At 39.5% G+C, this 24,488-nt stretch overlaps 1 protein-coding gene across 1 annotated transcript in view; it reads right to left on the bottom strand.

Annotated features, from left to right (window-relative positions):
- Positions 1-19,927: 19,927 nt before the first annotated feature.
- LOC126248698 (prostatic acid phosphatase-like) overlaps positions 19,928-24,488 on the bottom strand; it is a 65,944-nt gene continuing 61,383 nt past the window's right edge. The window contains exon 8 of the mRNA XM_049949981.1: positions 19,928-20,200. Coding sequence (XP_049805938.1) covers positions 20,079-20,200 — 122 coding nt within the window. The 3' untranslated portion in view covers positions 19,928-20,078. The remainder of the gene's footprint in view (positions 20,201-24,488) is intronic.

Below are 24,488 nucleotides of genomic sequence, written 5' to 3' on the forward strand. Positions count from 1 at the left end.
CATAAATTTCGTCCTGCACAATAAGGTGACAAACGTGATTGCTGTCCAGCTAAATTAGCGGAAGTGGATGAAGTCAATTGGAACGTTCAGTAGGTGAAGAAGGTCATAGTTTGATTACTGTCACACAAGACATATGAGGAAGACTTTTTTGTGTGTCTATGTCGAATGAGATGGCAGCCATCATGAGGTGTTAGAGTTGATTTTTGTGTGTCAGAGTATGCCTGGACCATTGAGATATTAGTAGAGTTGATGATTATTTGCCATTCATGTCGCAGTGCATTAGAACTGCCAGAAATATTTAAGAAGTTTAGGGATCCATTACTGTATTTGGTCTGATACTACTAGACAGAGAAATGATGAGAGTCCTTTACTGCTATCTGTAACAGACATTAGGCACAACACGTAACCATAAGGTTTACTATTAGTTAGATGATAACATTGCTAACAGCACAACTAAACATTTTCGTTTAAGTAGTTTTTTTAAAGTCATGTTTTAGAAATTCGCTAATTACGGTATGCAGCCCCACATCATTGGAAATAATCCTATGCTATAGTAAGAAAGACCCCAGTAAAGCCATAACATCAACCCTATTGTTGTTGTTTTCAGTACAAAGGCTGGTTTGGTGCAGCTCTCAATGCTATTCTATCCTTTGCAAACCTCTTCATCTCTGAGTAACTACTGCAACATATATCCCCCTGAATCTGCTTACTGTATTCATCCCTTGGTCCCCCTGCACGATTTGTAAGCCCCCCCCCCCCCAATTCTTCCCTTCAGTACTAAATTGGTGATCCCTTGATGCCTCAGAATGTGTCCTACCAACCAATCCCATCTTTTAGTCAGGTTGTACCACAAATTTCTCTTCTCCCCAATCCTATTCAGTATCTCCTCATTAGTAATGTCATTGACCAATCTAATTTTAAGCATTCTTCTGTTGCACCACATTTAAAAAGCTTCTATTCTCTCCTTGTCTGAACTGTTTATCATCCACGTTTCACTTCCATACATGGCTGATGGCTACACTCCATACAGATACTTTCAGAAGGGACTTCCTGACACTTAAATCTATACTCGCAAAGTTTTTGTTTCTTCTTCCTGGATCTTCATTCGCACTCAAAATTTTTCTTTTGTTTCCTTTACTGCTTCCTCAATATACAGATAGAATAACATCGGGGATAGGCTACAACCCTGCCTCACTCCCTTCTCAACTACTACTTCCCTTTCGAGCCCCTTGACTCGTATAACTGCCATGTGGTTTCTGTACAAATTGTAGACAGCCTTTTACTCCTTGTATTTTCCTCTGCCACCTTTAGAATTTGAAAGAGAGTATTCCAGTCCACATTGTCAAAAGGTTTCCCTAAGACTACAAATGCTATAAACGTAGGTTTGCTTTTCGTTAACCTATGTACTATGAAAGGTCGTGGGGTCAGTATTGCCTTGTGTTTCCTGCATTTGTCTGGGGTTCCAAACTGATCTTCCCCGAAGTCAGCTTCTACCAGTTTTTCCATTCTTCTGCAAAGGATTCGTGTTAGTATTTTGCAGCCATGACTTATTAAATTGATAGTTTGGTAATTTTCAAATCTATCAGCACTTGCTTTCTTTGGAATTAGGATTATTATATTCTTCTTGAAGTCTGAGGGTATTTCGCCTGTCTCATAAATCTTGCTCACCAGATGGATTGGTTTTGTCATGGCTGTCTCTCTCAATTAGCTCTAATGGAATGTTGTCTACTCCTGGGGCCTTGTTTCAACTGAAGTCTTTCAGTGCTTTGTTAAATTCTTCACGCAGTATCATATCTCCCTTCTCATCTTCCTCTATGTCCTCTTCCATTTCCATAATATTGCCCTCAAGTACATCTCCCTTGTGTGGACCCTCTGTATACTCCTTCCTCCTTTCTGCTTTCACTTCTCTCCTTATGAGTGGTTTCCTATCTGAGTTCTTGATATTCATACAGGTGGTTCTCTTTTCTCCAAAGGTCTCTTTAATTTTCCTGTAGGCAGTATCTATCTTACACCTAGTGATGTATGCTTCTACATCTTTACATTTGACTTCTAGCCATTCCTGCTTAGCCATTTTGCGCTTTCTGTCTATCTCACTTTTTAGACGTTTGTATTCCCTGGTGGTATCTCAGACGTATTATTCACATGACCAAAAGGCAAGGAGCAACTACATAGGTTTCCTTTTTTCTAGAACTTGTTTAATCTCTTCGGAGATTTTGAATGCAGATATTTTGTCCTATTGGTGTTCGTGCTAACATTTTTTTTTTTAAGGGTTGATTGTAGGTGTCACAAATCCAACACTTTGGTGTTGCTACTTTTTCCAGATGCAAAGGAGACCATGAACATATGTTAGTGATGGTCGCTGTTTCTCACAATGACATAGTAGGACAAGAGAATGGTAAATAATCAATGTTGATCAGCCACTTGACCGCAATAGTTGAGGGGAAACCCATAAGGCAATGAGTTTGGGATGTATCAAGGGATTAATACTTAAATTTATTTATTGCGCGTATTTAGTTAGTGATGCTCGTGAACACTGCTGTAAATAGCTTGTTTACTTTAAGATAAGTGGTAGACAATCATATGAAAGCTTGCTTCAGGAACGACACAACTAACTTAGATTTAACGGCATGAACAATGGGATACTATTACTGCATGTGACTAATTACAGAAACCCTACACCACACACCTAGCCATGTGAATGGATGAGTTGATAAGAGTGATTTCTTTTCCAGATGTTCTCCCTTTCATTCCTTTCACTTCTCTGTATGTGTTTTGTTTAAGTTGTAATTTTTTTATTTATTTATTTTTTTTGCGCATATTTCAAAATACTCTCAAGTTCATTTGAACTCACAGTATTCTGTGAAGAATTTATGTAAGCTCCATCAATGATAGCACCCATAGTGGCTCCAGTCACTGTGTTCCGTTGTCAAATTGATTTCCTTTGTAAAGTCAACTCTCGTTTAACTTTTTTTTTTTTTTTTTTTTTAATTAAAGAATGTGTCACAGCGATTGTTAAGTTTAAGTTTTTTTGTTCCCTTGTCTTTTCTGTGAACTAAAGAGTATGATATAGTAATTATTAAGATCATTTTGTTTAATTTTCTTGTTGTAAAGTACATTGGTTAGATTATTTTCAGTAGGACGTAAGCTACGTTTTTGAAACGCGTTGTTTACATTTTGACACTGATTTGCACCACTCGTTTCGTGCAACAAGTTGCATGCAAGTAGTTCCATATATGTCTGTAGACACGGTTGGTTGGTTGATTCGGGGGATGTGGCCAAACAGCAAGGTCATCGGTCCCATCGGGTTAGGGAAGGAAGTCAGCTGTGTCCTTTCAAAGCAACCATGTAGACACAGTGCCTCCAGTGTACACTTCAGTTTCGTCATTTTGTGAGTGCCGTAGTCGCATGTAAAATGATAGTTTTGGCAGTTCCGTCTAGGAGAGCAGAGGAAAAGGATGTGTGGAGTGTGTGCGCCTTGAAAAATTGTAATTTCCCAATTGAGAGAAATAAGCCCCCCCCCTCTCTCTCTCTTTTGCAATTAATAATAAATGAATAAAAAACCAAATAAAACTCCCTAACTCCCTAGAACTCAATGGCTGAAGAGGGTATGTAGCACGTTTTAGAGTAGCCCACTCTTCTCTCTCAGAGAGGGGGGGGGGGGGGGGGGGGGGAAGTTTTAGCAGCTGTAAGAGTTGTGGCGGATTTAATCTTGTTCACATGAAATTGCTGCACAAGACAAAAGTTAATAAGAATACGAAACGAGTTTGGGATCATGACTGCATGGTAGTTCACCGACCTCACTGAAAGAAACTGTACTGGAAAACTGAAAACTCTGTAAGCTATTTTAATCATCTATACTACAGCATGTGAATGGAAAGCACTGCTGTGACATTGTAGATAGACAAATATTAATTAAATAATTCAGTTTTCTGAAGTCTTTTCTCCTGTCAACTATTTCCCTTAGAAAAGAATTGGCCAACTCGAAACACGGGATTTTAGCCTTGTAGACATGGGCTATACCGCAGCTAGATGTTTTGTTTTCCTGGATTTTTCTTAATTCATTTGTGCATTTGTGTATGAAGTCCTATAGTTTTAACTGAATGGATTTTGCTCTGCAGCTCAGATACTGTCTATGAATCCATGTGCAGATTGCGTGTGACAGTCTCAAGTGCAACAACAAGTCGCTGCTTGTTTTAGTAGTCACCATCACTAAAATCCTACAAATACCTGAAAACCGAACAATTTACTCCGTTTCCAAATTAATATTTCAGTTTGTTTACTCTCTACTGACACGCCTAACCTCAATACTTATGCAACTAGCGTCGCCAAAGGTGGACCAAGATCAAAATGTTTAGTTTTGTTGCGCAAACGCGCGGCGCGAATGCGCAGTGGCCGGTTGCGTTGTTGTGAGCCTAACACATCAATGGTATGGTTGTTAATTAGTTTGTGTAAGTGTGCACAGAGAGAGGACGTCGACACGAGCACTGGGACTCGCAAACGACAGTGGTATCATGACACGATGTGCGGCATTTCGCTTGGCGAGTGGAGGACTGGCTTGCCTCCACCAGGGTACAGAACACCTGCTTTCCAATAGACAGGGCTCTCCTGGTCGTTGCCGAGGTAACAGGTTCAGCAGTGCATACCTTCGCAAGAGGATTCTCATGTCAATACAATGAGAATGACTCGTTCGGCACTAATGCCAACAAGGGTGAATGTACATGTGTCAAGCAATTGTTAAGGTGTCAGCAGGACATTCAAACAGCAGCCGTTCAGTACTCCTGACGAGCTCTGCAATAGGTGTCAAATGTTACCACAATAAATCAACTGAAGTTGCATGCAACACCATAAAATAATCCCCTTTCTCACAGACTGAAAAACACTTTCCATGACACACAATGGCGAAACATGTAACAAAGTTAGATTGATTGTTCTCACAAGAGTACTCCTCTTTAATGACTGGTCTGCCACAAGAACAGCCAGTAACTCACCCCACATTATCTCCTAGTGAAATCTTGCAGTAGTAACTATGCGTGGTGATGTACAGAAACGTACTTAGTTGATAGTTAATAGCCTGATATCAAACCCAGTATTTCTGTCACATGTTACACTATTACCAGACCACACAACTATCCTCATACCCCAGCTGCCACATCCGCAAAAGAAGATGAGTTGTCTGGGTGGTCCATGTCATCAGATGTTTCCCGTCAAACGTCCTCAGGCCCACACACAACTCAACTCGACTCGACAAACTGTGTGTGTGTGGGGGAGTACTAGCTCAGTCAAATCAAACGGATACTTGTCTTCAAACACAGCTATGTAGTTTTTAAATATCAATATTGGACCTCATTGTGAGGCTTTACAAGTTTTTGTTCTTGTTAATCGTTTTCATACTGTTCCACAATGTTTGTCAAAGTAATCATATGCTATATTCTGGATCTCACTGTGAGGTTTTACAAGTTTTTGATTCTTTTTAATTGTTTTCACGATGTTCCACTAATTGTTTTCAAAGCAATCATGTGCTGTATTTTTGTCTGTAAATTGTTGCACTCTAGTGTTTTATTTCATCATTTTTACATTGTCATATCCTGTATTTTTGTTGCTGTTGTCACATTATTGTCACACCTTGAAATGTCTCTGAGCACTATGGGACTTAACATCTGAGGTCATCAGTCCCCTCGACTTAGAACTACTTAAACTTAACTAACCTAAGGACAACACACACATCCATGCCCAAGGCAGGATTCAAACCTGCAACCATAGCAGCAGCGTGGTTCTGGACTGAAGCGCCTAGAACTGCTCAGCCACAATGGCCGGCCGTTACACTTTGTTGATATTTTTGTACCAATGTATAAAAATACAGGGTGTTTCAAAAAGGACTTTACAACTTTAAAAGTTCATATAAGATACTGAGCTGGGTTTAGTGTTATTTTGTAGGGAAGCACATCAAGTTTTTTTACCGTAAACTAAAGATGCTGTATGTGGCTTCTGTTGGTTATCCTGCCCACATCTGATCGGTAGTCAGTTTCTTCCGAAACTCGCTGTAGCATTGCAGGTGTAACTTTCTCAGTGGTGGCATAATTCCTTGATCTAAGTTCAGGAAGAGAAACTGGCACAGGAGGTACAAATACGATATCCTTGATGAATCCCCATAAAAAAATTCAAGTGGTGTCAGGTGTGGGGAACGACGTTGTCAGATATGCTTGGATGACCTGATGATTTCCCATGTCTTACCAACCACCCTGTTTCTACAAAACATTTATGCCACTCATAAGTTGTAGGTCTACTAGGAGGATCTTTAGCGTACCTGGTATGGAAATAACACTGAACTGTTGTCGCCGACTTAAATTCTTCAAATCAAAACACACAGCTAGCACACTCGTGTCCAGTGAAGCACTCATCTTTAACACAACTGCCACTAGCACTCCTGATGGTACGATTCAGTACTAGCGAACTACGCGAGAGAAAACTATGTATTTCCCTACAAATTGACACTACAATCATCTCTGTAGGTACTATGAATTAATTTATTTGAATTTTCGAAGTTGTAAAGTCCTTTTTGAAACACCCTACATGTAATATTTTTATCGATAGTATTACTTTGTGTTTTCACACGATTTCATCCATTTCTACGCGCATTCATAAGCCTAGATTATGTGCAGTAACACATGCCACATCAAATGTTCATGTCTGCTATTTGTAAATGTGCTGAGTTTCATGTGGCTCATGACTTTTATACATTATTTAAATCCTTTCATGTTTTATAATTTCATTTGTCCGAGTGCACCATATATTCAGAGTTCATATTTTGTTGTACACAACGTACTCGTGTACTTATAAGCACCTTTACACATGATTACACAGTTGGTAGATCGTAAGATTTTGGTGTACATGGTGAATCACCGAAAATCTGCACCGCAAGTATTGTGGAAATGGAAAGTGCTAAAGAGAATGGATCGGTAGTTAGGGGCTCGTATTTTTAGGCAGTCAACAAATTGTAGTAAGTGTACTTCTTCTACAAACATACACTTTTTTAAATGTAACAATGCGTATTGACATTAATATACTAAAAGTAGGCTCAATTAGAATATCAATGGTGGCTGTTGCTGGATTCTAGTGCGACTCGTTTATGAGATGTCACATTTTGAAAAGTTACCACACTGACACTTGCAAAATATCTGTGGTAGCATAGAATTGTTGCGTGGGTTCTGAGCAGTAATGAGACAACTAACCATCACAGGTTGTATTCAAAATTATCACTGCCAGCAACAATACGCACCTAGAAGAGTATGGCACAGAATGACTGCTGCACACGTGCTAGCATTTCAATGGAGATGTCCAAGGAGGCTGCAGTAATACGTCATTGCATATCATTGCGTGTAACTGGTATGCAATTTCAGACAGCATCTTTCAGCTTTCCCCACAGAAAAATGTCTACAGGTGTCAAATCCAGGGAACGGAACAGGCAAGGTACAGGGCCTGTGAGTCAGCTGAGCTGGACAGACATCATGTTGGTACCACAGGTTCCTCCTAGTCTGCAGAGGGCCATCTTCTAGCCTCCGTGGAGAATTATCTGTTACGAGGCTGGGATATTTGTGAACATTCAGTGTTCTATCTATGAAAAACAGGTCTATGAGCAGCTGATGGTTCACTATCCCACACCACATGTTTACAGTCCATGGACTTTGACACACCTGACGAAGCCAACACGGACTGTAAACAGACCAATAGTGCATGTTTCGCCAGTTTACCTGGCCATGAATGCAAAATATGGCTTCATCACAAAACAAGATATACTATGTGATCAAAAGTATCTGGACACCTGGCTGAAACTGACTTGCAAGATTGTGGTGCCCTTCATCGGTAATGCTTGAATTCAATATGGTGTTGGCCTACCCTTTGCCTTGATGACAGCTTCCACTCTCGCAGGCATACGTTCAATCAGGTGCTGCAAGGTTTCTTGGGGAATGGCAGCACATTCTTCATGGAGTGCTGCACTGAGGAGAGGTACTGATGTCGCTCGGTGAAGCCTGGCATAAGTTCGGCGTTCAAAAGCATCACAAAGGTGTTCTATAGGATTCAGGTCAGGACACTGTTCAGGCCAGTCCATTACAGGGATGTTATTGTCATGTAACCACTCCGCCACAAGCCGTGCATTATGAACAGGTGTTCAAACATTTTGAAAGATGCAATCGCCATCCCTGAATTGCTCTTCAACAGTGGGAAGTAAGAAAGTGCATAAAACATCATTGTAGGCCTGTGCTGTGATAGTGCCATGCAAAACAACATGGGGTGCAAGCCCCCTCCATGAAAAACACGACCACACCATAACACCACGACCTCCGAATTTTACTGTTGGCACTATACACGCTGACAGATGACGTTCACCAGGCATTCACCAAACCCACACCCTACCATCGGATCACCACATTGTGTACCATGATTCATCACTCCACACAACGTTTTTTCACTGTTCAATCGTCCAATGTTTACACTCCTTACACTAAGCGAGGCGTCGTTTGGCATTTACCGGCATGATGTGTGGTTTATTAGCTGCTCGACTGTGAAATCCAAGTTTTCTCACCTCCTGCCTGCCTGTCACAGTACTTGGAATGGATCCTGATGCAGTTTGGAATTCCTATGTGACAATCTGAATAGATGTCTGCCTATTACACATTACGACGCTCTTCAACTGTCAGAGGTCTGTTAGTCAACAGATGAGGTCGGCCTGTATGCTTTTGTGCTGTATGTGTCCCTTCATGTTTCCACTTCACTATCACATCGGAAACAGTGGACCTAGGGATGTTTAGGAGTGTGGAAATCTCGTGTACAGACGTATGCTACAAGTGACATCTAATCACCTGACCAACTTCGAAGTCTGCGAGTTCCATGGAGCACCCCATTTGGACCTGGCAGTAGGTGGCAGCAAAATGAAAAACTTATGTTTTTGAGGGTGTCTGGATACTTTTAATCTCATAGCGTACATGATACACCTGAAATACCCCGTCTTATTGCCCACGTACAGAAGTTAACAGTATTCTCATAATAGTTTCCACGCAGCTCTTGATGGAGAGAGATGTGATAGGGATGGAACCCATGTCAATGGAGAATGTGTAGGACACTTGGCTGACTCAAGCCACTTCCTCGTGCAATTGTGCAAGAGCCAATGTGCTGGTCAGCTGTAACAGCAGCAGCAAGAAGATTAATTTCCCTCTCTTCTCTCGTCACTTGTGTCCTTCTGTTATGTTGTCTAGATGTTACACTAACACTTTCACATAATTTGTTGAAGAGGTTGACAAATAATTGCCGAGATGGTTGTATATTGGGATATCTTGCCCCATACTCCATACAAGAATGAACTGTATTCTTCCTACACTTTCCATACACCATGCGCATGTCTGCTTTTCTGCATTGGTAAATCCCATTGTCCACTCATGACCTACTGCTTGGACTGCCAAACACTAACTGACTAGCAAGTCACAGTGCACTCAAAGCACACCCAAGCACATTGTAAGCAAATGTAAGAACATAGTAACTAGCTACTCGTGGGTTGAATGGCACGAACACGAGATGGTGTGAAAACTTTTTAAAATATATCTCGTAAACCAATCACACTAGAATCCTGTAACAAACTCCACTGACATTCTAATTTACCCTACTTTTAGTTTGTTAATGTAAATAAGCATTGTTTGATTAAAAAAGTGTATATTTGCACAAAAAAATACTTTCTAAGTATTATTACAGTCTGTTTACTGGCTGACAATACGAGCCCCTGACTACCAATCCATTCTATGAAACACGCACATCAATAGCACTTTTCGTTTCTGCAGTATCTGTGGTGCAAGTTTTAGGTGACCACCCTGGATATTTAAATATTTCATTTTTGTTGTGTAAATATCTTTCACTTGAGAATTTTTTGATGCAAATCCTCACAACTATGAGTTACATCATAGTCTTTCAGAGGAATGTGTGGTAATCTGAAGCAATTTTTGTTTTGTTTGGATCATTTTCATATAAGAATTAAAAATTACTGTGCAAGGAAATCTTGTTATTTGAGTGAATGGCAAATATTCAGGAAATGCAATAGTCGCTCTCTCTATGTTCTTTCCTTTTTCTTGTGTTTTTAAACTTTTCTTATTTCTTTTCTTTCCTCATTGGTGGACGATTCGAGAGAAATTGTTTTGAGAAATGTCTCGCCATGTTTCTCAATGAAATCTTTCCTGGCAACAATTTTGAATCGGAGTACAGGGTAATGTGAGACAGCAGCCTGTTTCAGAACTTTCTTCTCACATTTTATATCATTTGCATACTAAATTTGCAAATGAGACTCTCTCACTTTGCTTACTTTCCAGTTCAGTTTCCTTTGTCAACTTTCCACCTGTATTGCATGTTGCCTAAATGATTGGCTAGGGGGTGGCGTTTAGCAATGTAGGTAACCCACCTTCCTGTACCTAACCTAACATTTCATTCCTGTCAGGAGTTTTTCCATTAAATGCATCGGGTCTTGACCAGGGGAACTTCTTTTTGCAGGGCTGAGAAAAGGAGGAAATTTCACACGTTTTGGAACAGCTACCAGGCATTTAGAGTGCAGGGTCTCATGCTAGTGGACTGCACGGACAGTAGGATGAGCATTTGCAGGGATTATTCTCCTGGCTAAGCTTCCATGAACACTGAATGGCAGAACAGAAAAGTTGTGTCCTCAATAACAGAATGGGAAACCACTAGTGGAAGGGGGTAAGAACTCTGCCTTGTTAATAAACTTTGGGTGAAGTCCTCATATGTCCACTTTCGATTATGCTGCTGTGTATGGTCTCCAGACGTGTTTTCTGAAGCAAAATATATTAGCCACTCATTTGACTGAAAATTTCCAAATTTTGCCCTTCTCATAAGGATAATGTGCAACACTCAACATATTTCCAGAATTTCTGACAAACCCGCCTGGAAGTGGGAACGAGGTAACACTCACCTCACATTTTCAAATATACCATATCTCATTGGCAGATCCATTTAACTACATGGTGGGTGCTAGGGAATTGACTTCCAGATCCCTGATTGGAACAGCACTTAGGCCCTTTCTTGGATTAGCTATAAAAGACTGTGTGGGGTGCCTTTCTGAAGTCTGAAGGAAAGCTACCAAAAACTGAGACACATTTGTAGTCGGTATTGGGATTCATATGGATATTCTGATTCAAACTTCTACTTGGTGAGGCTACTCTGGACTCTGCGCTCGTATGTGTTTTTCTTGACTTTGGCCCTCTGCCAATTTTTCGAAGTTTCACTTTGAACTTACGTGCATTCACAGCAGGTAATCAGGAGGAGGATGAAATCAATGATTCAAAATCTCATCACCTCGGCTCAGCCCATCAACAGTCAACAGTGGCTGCAGTACAGCACATCCCAACTTGTCGGCCACCACCTAATTGGCAGTCACAGTAAGTAAAATTGCATTTGCAATGCACACTTCCCACTCCAGAAATTGCAATGTATTGAGGGAAGAGGAGTTAATTACCGGTTTCTATTTTTAGTCTTCCTAACTTGATCCACACACTGCTATGCAAGTTTTTCTGCGATCTAATTCTTGCTTCAAAAGAGATTTTTCTCAATTAAACTCTGTCATTCAGCAAACATTACTGTAAATAATTTGATTGAAATGCCAAGGTCCTCCAGCCATAACGAATAAGTGAGATTCCTGATGAGTTCAGGAACTTATAAGTAACATGTGCACGGCTGTTGGTTTTTGAAGTAGCCTATAAGCTTCGGTGGGGGGGGATCTATCATTTTATATGATCTGGGGTGATAGCTTCAGCATTAGTCTAATTTGCCTACCCACAGAAAACCTGGTGAGCAAGAGGTCGTGTTCATAGCACCCCAGGCTTCTGGCACAAGCATTTAGACAATGACATGCAATGGACTACGAAGGAATTGTTTCATTTTGGTCATTCAACAGGCATGGATAAGGAAGATTTATCTATATTAGCGAGTGCCGCCATATTCTGAAAGTTAATGTCACTGGTTTCTAAAGTGAAAGCCTACAGTTCAATTCCTGATCACCTTAACTGTTTCTTCCAAGAAAAATTACAGTGTGGGGTCCACCTAACCTCATAAGACTAAATGAGATGCTGCTAGAGAAAATAATAAGTAAAACTGATGCCATTCAAATGGCTTTCATCAGGTTAGAAACCACACAGTATTCATTTAGCTGTATTTTTATTGAACACAGTACTTTTAGTGCTTATGACTACCAAGAGGAAATCTACATTTATGTACACACTTCACAAGCCACAGGACAGCATGTGATGGAGGGTACCACTACAGTTTTCCTCCTTCCCTGTAGCATTCATGAATGGCACATGGAAAGAATGATTATTGATAAGCCTTCATATGTGCTCAAATTTCTCTGATTTTACTGCCATGGTCAATTTGGAAGACACATGTAAGAAGCAGTAAAATGTTGCCTGACTCTTGGCGTGTAAGCTCTCAGAATTTTTACAGCAAACTTCTCTATATTGCACAACACCTGTCTTGTAGTGTCTGCCACTGGAGTTTGATAAACACTTCCATAATGATCTTACGCTTACTAACAAAGCCGGAGATGAAATACACAATTTTTTGCTGGATCTTCTCTACCCCATCTAGTAATCCAGAACTGTAAAGGTCCTGTCTGATGAGCAATATTCTAGAATCAGTTGAACAAGTGTTTAGTGGGAGATTTTTTTATAGATTGATTTAATTTCCTTATAGTTCTTCTAATGGATCTCAGCCTGCTATCTACCTTACCTACAACTAGTTTTATGTGGTCATTCCATTTTAGGTCCTCCAGACAGTTACTCCTACATATTTTACAGTATTTACTGTTTCCAGCAATTATCACCAACAGTATAATCTAACAGTAATGGTTATCTTCACCTATTTATGCACACTGCATTACATTTACCTTCAGTCCCGGTACCCCCGCTGATCCTCTGCAGGTCTTCACGCATTCTGATAAAATCTACTTTCCTACAGATAACAACATTGCCCACATACATATAGCCTGACAGAACTTCCAATGTCAGATCATTTATAAATGTTATAAACAGTAACTCAAGTACCTTTGAATATGTTCCAGAACAAAACCCTTAAGTGAACTTGAATTTGTTCTTGAACTACAGAAAGAAAACTTAAAAAGTAAGCACATTGTTTCTCTCAAGTCCTGTGCTTATAGTGTTAACTATGCACTGTTCACCTTTTTGTGAAGTAATTTCCTAGAATTATCAACACAAAGATTAGAATAAAGGGAAAGTAAAATACAGCATATCTCAGGTAGAAAGCAACACAATTTCATTCAGTGATAGCAATACATTTTGTAATCATATATAACTAAGATTGGTATTACACAATTTCCTTTTACAAATAAGTAGTCTTTCTCCTATTAACTTAAATACAAAGTCAAAGCAGGTGTTCTCAATAGGATAGGGAAGGGTTAACTGGCTGGGATGACAGCAAAATTTTTAGGGGGGGGGGGGGGCATTGAAACTCATGGGAGTACTTTTTAGGCTAAGATCAGTGTCCAATCATCCCACATTGATTGAAAGTAAGCTTAATGAGAAGTTCAGACAGGCAGGTACTATAGATGTTAAAATATCACAAGATTATCATAACAGTGCAGTGAAAAATAATGTTAATATATTGCATCAGAATATCAGGGGATTAAAAAACAACGTAGATAAGCTTCTTGTTTGTTTAGAGGATTTAGAAACTGAGGGTGGAATAGATGTACTATGCCTGTCTGAACACCATACAGTCACAGGTATGGAAATGGTAAATGTAGGTGGATATAAGCTTTCAGCACATGTAAGAAGAGACACTATGGAGAGAGGAGTTGCCATGTATGTTAAAATCTGTCATAGTGTGAAAAATTTGGAGACCAAAAAAATTTTGCATAGAGCAACATATAGAAGCACTTTTATAATTTTAGCCATGTGTAGGTCCCCATTGGGAAAATTTCAACTATTTTTGAAAAACTTGGATTCTTTGTTGTGCTACCTGTCAGACAAAGGAAAGCAAATTACTGTTTGTGCTGATTTCAATGTAATTTTCTGAAAGGAGTCCGATTGAAAGTGTAGCCTTGAGGCATTACTTGGTTCTTTCAATTTGACATCAGTTATTGATTTTCCTACTCAGATGGTACAGGAAAGCAGCACGCTGATAGATAATGTTTTCACAGACCAAGATAAATTTAACCAAATAAACACTTTTCCTGTTAATAATGGTCTGTCTGATCATGATGCACAGCTAGTTACAGTATATGATATAGCTCCATACAGTAATGCAAAACAGTCCTCCAAAATAGTGTGTTCAATTAACGATTTAACAATTAAAAATTTTAAGGAAAGCTTTCAACAGTTAGACTGGCATGAGGTGTACAGGGAATTCGTCATTAAGAGAGCAAGTATTCATTGCACAAAAGCATGTAATCAGAATAATAGCTGGAGTCCACCCAAGATAACCTTGCAGACATTTATTTAAGGAACTCAGGATATTCACAGTACCTTTGCAATACATATATTCCCTTATGAAATTTGTCATTAATAACCCATCCAATTCAAAAATAACAGCAAAGTGCACAGCTACAACACTAGAAGAAAGGATGATCTTCACTATTATGGATTAAATCTCACTTTGCCATACAAAGGGGTGAATTATGCTGCTTCAAAAATCTTTGGTCATTTGCCAAATAGTATTAAAAGTGCGAGAGATAGCCAACCAACATTTATAAGCAAATTAAAAAAAAAATTCTGAATAACAACTCTTTCTACTCAATAGATGAATTCTTAGATATGAAGTAGTAACGGTAAAAAAAAAGTTAATTATTTTGTGAAAACAAAACTTATGTTAAAGACACACATTCCACATGATTATGAAATGTCATATTCATGATCTATGGAACAAGGATTAATGTATGTATGTGTGTGCCGACAATGCGACAGTTTGAAACAGCTCAACAGCTGTGCTCCCAAGAGAGAATGTCTAACACTGAGACTCATATACATACTCAAACACTGCAGTGCTATTCAGTTTCTCTCAAAAAATGTCTCACTAATGTACCAACTCACTTGAACAATGACTAGAGAATATGGACTCATAAATATCAAAACTGCATCACACCATATAACTGCTTGACAACAGATGTGAAAAGGAAACCTTTTAACCCACTACTAGCACGCTACACTCAATCAGTTTGACCTGAACTACAAGCAAGTTATACTGAACACTGTTACTTTCAACTGTCCCTGCGAGTGAGTTTCTGAGTTTTCAATTGCGTACTGTTTCATAAAATTTGGAAAGCTGAATGATTTCAATCTTTTTGTCTTTTAGTTGAGCTAGTTAGTCTGACACACAGCACTCTTCAGACATTGCCTTAAAAGGAAGTAAGAGACTGAAACATTGGGAGACTGAGCAGCAAAGCAGTCCTTGAAATTATGCAGTCCCAAACAAATGTTTTATTGATGCCATAGATTAGCTGAAAGTGTGCAAGATGCACTCATCCTATTGAAAATAGGTGTGTTGAATGTTGAAAATTGGAGGCAAAAATCTCTCAAAATGTTGACATCACATTCAGGAGTCAGTGATGAAACCACTTTGCTCATCATCCAAAAAGGAATGGTCTATCACTCCACAACACATGACACTGCTCATCATATGGTAGCTTTTGTAGTGTGATGGATTTTGGTTAAGCTGAACACATTTCCCTGAGCCCAGAAACAGATGATGTTGTTGTTCAGGTAATAACTTAAATGAAAATGGGGTCATTGGACATGCAAAGATTTTGGGTAAAGTTTGCATCCTTACTGACTTTATCCAGCAAGCGTTGATAATTTTTCAGGAGTAGTGTACAGTCATTGGGACTTGGTTGTTGCACAATATGAAGATTGCAGAGGTGAAATTGAAGCTGTGGTATTCTGTGAAGGCTGACATCCAAGCTACAATGCTGAGCCAAGTTTTCTCATGAAATGTTGAGGACCCTTTTCAGTGGCAGTTTGCATGATCTCAGTGTTTTCATGGGTTTATATGGAGCATAGAACCTTATTCAGGCTTTTATTCAATGTTGAACTAGTCTCTTCAACATTCTAAGCCCTTGTTGTGATTTGTATATAACATCTGATCTTGACATTGGAGCATGATCTGATAGTGGTACCAAAACTCTCCTCATGCAGCTGTCAAAAACATCAACTTCAAATTTTCCCTGTTTCTCTTTGTGTCAACTTGTACTTCAGTATGTGTGTGTGTGTGTGTGTGTGTGTGTGTGTGTGTGTGTGTGTGTGTGTGTGTGTGTGTGTGTGTGTGTGTTTTACCAGTGCGTACTGTCACAAATCAAGCACTGATTATATGTATCTATATACAACCATCACATTCACAATTTGAATAAAATTTTGAACATTTTCTTGTTAATAATGCTATTCTTCACTGAACACTTCCTCGCCATCATTATTTGTTTTCTTTTTTATGTTGATTGGCTCATATAACATTTCCATAACACTGTATCTCACATAACTGCATAACCTAGTAAGGTATTTTATTTGCTGATTTCTGTTATGTTCCTGTCATGTGAATGAGCGTAACATCCCCATTACAAACGACTTATGGTGTGGCACTACTAGATTTTATGTCAGACAAAAAAGTATAAAAACATACATTTTCACTTGTACCATGGAGTATAGCTGCAGTCAGTTTTCATGAAGTATTTTTCTTAGCTGAAGTGGCTATGTACCTATTTTATTGATTTTATAATTTCTTGGGTTTTTTAATTCAGGTGTCAAAATTAATTTAAAAATTGTTGTACAAATAATGCAAATATATTTATATCATTTTACTTGATGTACAGCATTCATTTGCTACACAAACCTGGCATGATCTGTTACTTTGGAACACATAATTCAGGAAACATATTTATGATTTAGAATGAAATTAATTTATGAGGGAATTAGGCACAGAGAAAGATGCAGGCTTGAAGTGAGTTATTCAGTGATAAATTTGGAACTACTTGTGATTAATATGAGAGAGAGTTTGAATTCTGTCATGACAGTCAATAAGAAGTTTAAGACCTGAATGGAGTCAATAAACATTTTATTAAAAAAAGGAGTGTCTTACAAGCTGTAGCATTTGTAACTAAAACTCTAATAGCAAAAATAAAGATTAAATCAACATGTTTTCAGTCCCACAAATACATACTTAGATGAATTCACAATGGATGCACCATCTGCATACTGAATAAACTTTTCACTACGTTCATTAAGCCATAACTACACTCCTGGAAATGGAAAAAAGAACACATTGACACCGGTGTGTCAGACCCACCATACTTGCTCCGGACACTGCGAGAGGGCTGTACAAGCAATGATCACACGCACGGCACAGCGGACACACCAGGAACCGCGGTGTTGGCCGTCGAATGGCGCTAGCTGCGCAGCATTTGTGCACCGCCGCCGTCAGTGTCAGCCAGTTTGCCGTGGCATACGGAGCTCCATCGCAGTCTTTAACACTGGTAGCATGCCGCGACAGCGTGGACGTGAACCGTATGTGCAGTTGACGGACTTTGAGCGAGGGCGTATAGTGGGCATGCGGGAGGCCGGGTGGACGTACCGCCGAATTGCTCAACACGTGGGGCGTGAGGTCTCCACAGTACATCGATGTTGTCGCCAGTGGTCGGCGGAAGGTGCACGTGCCCGTCGACCTGGGACCGGACCGCAGCGACGCACGGATGCACGCCAAGACCGTAGGATCCTACGCAGTGCCGTAGGGGACCGCACCGCCACTTCCCAGCAAATTAGGGACACTGTTGCTCCTGGGGTATCGGCGAGGACCATTCGCAACCGTCTCCATGAAGCTGGGCTACGGTCCCGCACACCGTTAGGCCGTCTTCCGCTCACGCCCCAACATCATGCAGCCCGCCTCCAGTGGTGTCGCGACAGGCGTGAATGGAGGGACGAATGGAGACGTGTCGTCTTCAGCGATGAGAGTCGCTTCTGCCTTGGTGCCAATGATGGTCGTATGCGTGTTTGGCGCCGTGCAGGTGAGCGCCACAATCAGGACTGCATACGACCGAGGCACACAGGGCCAACACCCGGCATCATGGTGTGGGGAGTGATCTCCTACACTGGCCGTACACCACTGGTGATCGTCGTGGGGACACTGAATAGTGCACGGTACATCCAAACCGTCATCGATATCCCTCGTTCTACCATTCCTAGACCGGCAAGGGAACTTGCTGTTCCAACAGGACAATGCACGTCCGCATGTATCCCGTGCCACCCAACGTGCTCTAGAAGGTGTAAGTCAACTACCCTGGCCAGCAAGATCTCCGGATCTGTCCCCCATTGAGCATGTTTGGGACTGGATGAAGCGTCGTCTCACGCGGACTGCACGTCCAGCACGAACGCTGGTCCAACTGAGGCGCCAAGTGGAAATGGCATGGCAAGCCGTTCCACAGGACTACATCCAGCATCTCTACGATCGTCTCCATGGGAGAATAGCAGCCTGCATTGCTGCGAAAGGTGGATATACACTGTACTAGTGCCGACACTGTGCATGCTCTGTTGCCTGTGTCTATGTGCCTGTGGTTCTGTCAGTGTGATCATGTGATGTATCTGACCCCAGGAATGTGTCAATAAAGTTTCCCCTTCTTGGGACAATGAATTCACGGTGTTCTTATTTCAATTTCCAGGAGTGTATATGGAGTGCTCAATTAGTAAAAAAAGAGATTCCAGTACTGTGACCTTGTGGGGAGTGTTTCTGAAACTTAGACTTCTTAAAACATTAAAATAATGTCTTTCTGAGCATTTTAAAAGAGTGGATATAGCACTTGTTTTACAGTGCTTCAACTGCAGAAAAAGTTCTATCGTATCATATCTCAACATCTGCAGTTCTAAATTTTTTTGTCACAGGTACCGGTATGGCAAGCTGAAGTGGCTATGTGCCTATTTTATTGATTTTATAATTACTTGGGATTTTTATTCAGGTGTCAAAATTAATTTAAAAATCATTGTACAAATAATTCAAATATATTTATATCATTTTTACCTGATATACAGCCCGCATTTGATACACAAACCTGGCATGATCTGTTACTTTGGAACATACAATTTGGAAAACATATTTATGATTTAGAATGAAATTAATTTACGGGGGAATTAGGCACAGAGAAAGATGCTGACTTGAAGTGAGTTATGCTGACTTGAAGTGAGTTATTCAGTCTCTCATCATTCTCGATTAAAATAAGATTCTGAACATAACGGATGCAAATCAACAGCAACATAAAGGAATGTGACCAATGGATTGTGTGCCTAGTACTGAGTTTATTCATTTAAAGCAAACTTCATTTTGCTGCAACATTCAGTCATGTTTTTAACACGTAACACGAAAAATAAAAAAAAATTGAAAATATGTCTAGATGTGAATCACCTACTTGCAAACACAGAGTTACCTATTTAATTTTTTGTTTGCAGATACAGTCAGCAGTCCTGGTATTCACTGAAATAGTAGGATAGCCTGTCATTAGTGGAACCAAAAGAAACTGGTGCAATTCATTTATAAAATGAGGTTGTGTGTGGTAATTCATTTCCTGCATTTGAAGGGGAACAATGCTGCAACAATCCATGCTGAGTTGGTCGAAGTTTACAGCAACAGTGCATCAGCAAATGATGCCGCAGTTAGGTAACACAGACACACTAAATGACTAAGAGGGAAGTGGTAGACCACCTCTCTTGGACTTGTACGAAAATGGAGGCCGAAGTGCTTGACGACTGGCTTCTTTACTCTGTTGCAGCAAATCCTTTAGTCATAACTGTTAATACATGTCACTAGTTAAAGACATACCATGAATTGTGAGATCATAAAATAGAGGTAGACACCCCTAATTGTACAACACTTCAAACAAATTTAAAGTACAGTAGAAGAAGCCAATAAGATCTTTCTTGTTTTGAGTAACAATACAATAAAATTTAAATACACATCAAAACAAGGTAATATATAAAATTATTTTAACATCACAGCAAACTCAGTCTTTTTCTTTATTTTTTATTGTAAAATTGCACGACATTGCTTCAGCTTTCAGTCTGCACTCTGTGGTAGTAGTATGAATCTGCATTTTGTTTTCGGCAGCAGTTTGTGCCCAAAAGAACTGATATTACCAACAGAATAGCCAATACTGTTGAAATGCCTAGAGCTGTAAATGAAAGTACATTATCTCATTAATCTTTCAGTACAGCACATAAGGGAAAACAATGACTTAATGAATAATACTACTTTAGACATGTTTAAGCTTCATACACAGCAAAGCCCTACATTAAATGACAGACTTTTCCCATTTTAACAACAAACCAAATGTTTTGCAACTGGGAGAAATTCCTCATTTGATACATTATTGCTGTTTTTCATTAATGTTACTTGGAAGAGAATACTCTAACAAACTAAACAGGAGATAAATTTTTTCAACATGGAGACATTCTCAACTTGTTTCCTCACATGCCATACATTTAAAAACCAAATAACTGCTTATGCCAGGGTAAATGAGTCATAATCTACATTTCTCTGTCTCATTATACTACAGGAGGAAAAAAGTATAAAAGGGAAGGAAACTTGGCAGTTTCAAAGACTATTTAGTAACAATACGCAATCTGAAGTGCATCAGATCCTACATAGTTTCATTAGACTATGTCACAGCTTTGCCTTTGCAATTTGTGCATATAATCAACAAAGAGCAACACTGAAGTTATTCTTGTCCACTTTTTCATGACTCCTTGTCTGACTAAAATAAAATAAAAATCACTGAGTCAAGTCCTAAAGGCCTTTCCCTTCATCCCTTCAGAAACACACACACACACACACACACAACTAAATACTCAACAACCCAGTTTCCTCCATTATGTTACAATATAGTGAACATTTCCATTTATTATGGCAGTTTACTATTATTCCCTTTTATTACTTTAAAAAGTTATTCAGACATATGCCAGCACATAAAATTACAACAGATGTTAGTAATGACATAACAGTTCAATATGAATGCTGTCAAATCCCAAAGGAATGACAAATAGGCAGCCAGTAGATGTAGTGAGCGATCACACACAAAAAGTATGTATAACCATCGCAAAATACTTTGTTTTGTCTGACATCAATGCGGTCCAACATGTCATGGCATTCTTCCATATTTTACCTATTAGTCTTTTTTATAGTTTGGGGTGAAGTATGGTTAGGCAATTCAACAGTTGTGTTACACTACAAATATTTGAGGTACCTATAGTTTCACGTTTGGAGTTTTGTCTGGCACTTAATGGGCATTCACCACTGGCTGTGGCTGAAATTTCATATTAAATTGTAACTGACACTGGCTTTATACAACTGCAACAGATTAACTCCCTTCCCATCCCAAATTTTGACACTGAGGCACTTTACTTTAATGCTTAGAGCCTTCGGACATCTTAGTCTCACATTACTTAATTATAGCATCTTACATAGCCTCTCCGCAAATTTCAGGCACAGAAATATCAGTTTTCAAAAGCTGTGTTGTTTCAAGGTACCTTCTTCATTTTTTAGTGTGTTACTGTCTTAGTTATGTAGAATAGTGAGGATAGGAGTTTGTAGGACACATGCAACTTACATATGGTTAGGAACTTCATACCATGATACATTACCCTTGGAGTAAAATTACCCACCAATGCTGTCAAGATCAAGATTTTAATGGCAGACCAAGACAAAAGCAAAACTAATTAATCCGGTATTCTAGAACCAACTTCAATCTAAAACCAGTGTAGGCTGTAAAGGTTCCCCTTCCACTGTCCTGTAAAGTCCCACACTGTTTTTTAATTAATGTTGGTTCTTGAATACTGGATTCTTTGTTCTGGTATCATATTGGTTTGGCATCAGACTCTCGATCATGACAGCTGGCAGCTTTACTGCCAAGGTATATGCATCATGGTACTGAAGTTCCTAACCATGTTCCTATATGACAAATGCTGTATCAAACACCTATTCTCACTACTCCACATAAATAAGTAAGTAACATACATAAAATTATGAAGGTCTCTTGAAGTCAGAACAATTTGTGCTATACACTTTAGGTTCATAGAAAAGTTTCTTCAATGTCTAGAGTTCATTTACAGTACCTTAGCAGTCTCATGATTCCACAACCTCATTTGATTTAGCCATTGCTTTTCTGATTTGGTCCAGCCACAATAAAATATTATATGTTGTCTCAATTCATACAAAACTAATGTGACTCAGCCTTTACTAATGTTTTGTACCTACTTTTCACATTCTGATGCATTACTGCGCACATTGCACTTACCTAGATTCATTCTCCAGACTCACTCTGACCAACTACCGGGTGCCAAATTGGCAGGAACCAAAACATTCCTATAATTGGATGATGGAGCACACACCTATTGGCTATGTTCCAACAAAGATGAGTAAGAGTAACATTCAATATGTACAAACTGTATCAATGTCTGTATCCCTGTAATGTATGCCATAGTCTCACCATTAGATCATATAGTGTTACCAAATGGCAGGGATGCTCATTGCTATGTTTCACCTGCTGTTCCAGAGAGTTCAAGATTTTTCTGTGGGTTTCTGATAAGGTGGTTTAGCATGCCAGTCAAGGGTGACAGGGCACCCGAGTCTTTGCGAAACCAGGAATGTGTGCATGGAGCCTTGTGAACACGGCTGTCGTCACCTTGAGAGACAGGTGTATCCACACCATACTCATCATAAAGGAGTAGAAGAAATGACAGTGCTTTATCACCGAAATTATTTATATCATCATCCTGGTTCATGTACATGGTAACCTGAATGAGAGGGCCCTAGTCACGCAACAAAAAATGTCATCACAATACAACCTCCAAAACGAACTACACTCACGACACATTCAAGTTTAAGCCTCACTGGGTCACTGGTGCACTCGATGCCTTGCATCATTTGAAAAGAGGCAAGTGCACTTGATTAGTATAAAAGCGTGTGCATTTAGTGATATGAAAAAAAAAAAAATGTGTTTCCTTATGTGTAGTACTTCTGTGACTGTGCTACACTATGCGGTGTCATCAATGACAGGACAGACACCCAAGAAAGCTGAGGACTGCACTCTCATCAGTAAATAAAACAAACTTGATTAAAATATGTATTGTCAAAAGTGGTACTCTAAAGATTCTACATACTGGTTGCTCATGTTGCTGGAGGATGAATCTGTGTTGATGGGTGATCCAAAATTCCCAATCTGGTAAGCATCAGTTCGTTTCAAAAGTGTGACTGGAAAAATTTCACCAGTACTGGGGTGTTGCATTGACTGAAAAAAAGACTGTTATCTGATACATACAGTAGACACTAGTTCTCCCCCCCTCAAAACTCTCAGCAGAATAACACCATATCGCCTTGGTTTTGTATATGGTGTATTTGATGTCACGAACCTTCCTGCTCCAGTGCCATAAGAAGTGCACTTACTTGTGCAGCCAAACCTGTTAACTATTCAGGAAGGAAATATTTAAATATATTATCCCCCCTGCTTCTATTCATTGGTATATGTAATGGTAAAATCATGAAAAAAACTCCTAAAATTGAAAAAGGCAATCACTCAGAAATATTGTCTGCAGTACAATTTTTTGCACTCATTCAAGCTTAAAACCACTACATGCTTCTAAATCAGTGAGGATGACAGTTTATTCCATAACTGGCTCATTATCTTAAGGTCAGAGACAAAAAGCTCCAGAAAACAGACTTGACTATGAATACTGAAAGGCTTGGTTACATATCACCAATTTCTGAACATCCACTCCAAGTTTGGACAGCTGACTACTAACACTAATAAGAAGGCAATGCTAGGAGTTTCAGGGCTTGTATTACTATGAGGTGGTACCACTGTGTTTGGAGCAGCAGTTCTCCAACCTCTGCAGTTAAGACTCAAAATAGGGGTGGCCTAACAAAGAGTGGCCTAACAAGAGCCCGATAAAAGCTTGAGGCATCCGTGGTGGACTACGTCAAGGATCTTGAGATATACGGACAATACTGCTCCATAAATACTGCTGCCTGAATGAAATTGGAGCCTTATGATCACTTTCTACAACTGCAGGTGACAAGATTTGTCAGTGTCTCATACTCATCTTCTTAAGCATTTCAAAATGTTCAGTTATCCTATGCATCTGTTTCTTTAGTATTTCATGTCCAGTAACCAGGTGAATGACTTATCGATTACCAGACGTTGTATAGATTCATTGAATTTTAAAACAGTGTCACTATTTTGCAATCTGGATGGTTAAAAATGCATTGTGTGAGGTTAAAATTACACAAGTAGTTTTACCATAATCTAAAATCAGTCTTTTCTGCTCATTCAACCAATCTTTTAGTGGTTAGCTTTAATTCTTTTTATGGACACCAGGTTGCATGAAGTGTAGAACACTAAAATTATCCTTGAAATTTGAACATTTAACAGGACTCTACTGTGGATGAACTACTGTTGATAGTTA

This window comes from Schistocerca nitens, chromosome 3, assembly GCF_023898315.1.
Source record: "Schistocerca nitens isolate TAMUIC-IGC-003100 chromosome 3, iqSchNite1.1, whole genome shotgun sequence".
Lineage (NCBI taxonomy): Eukaryota > Metazoa > Arthropoda > Insecta > Orthoptera > Acrididae > Schistocerca > Schistocerca nitens.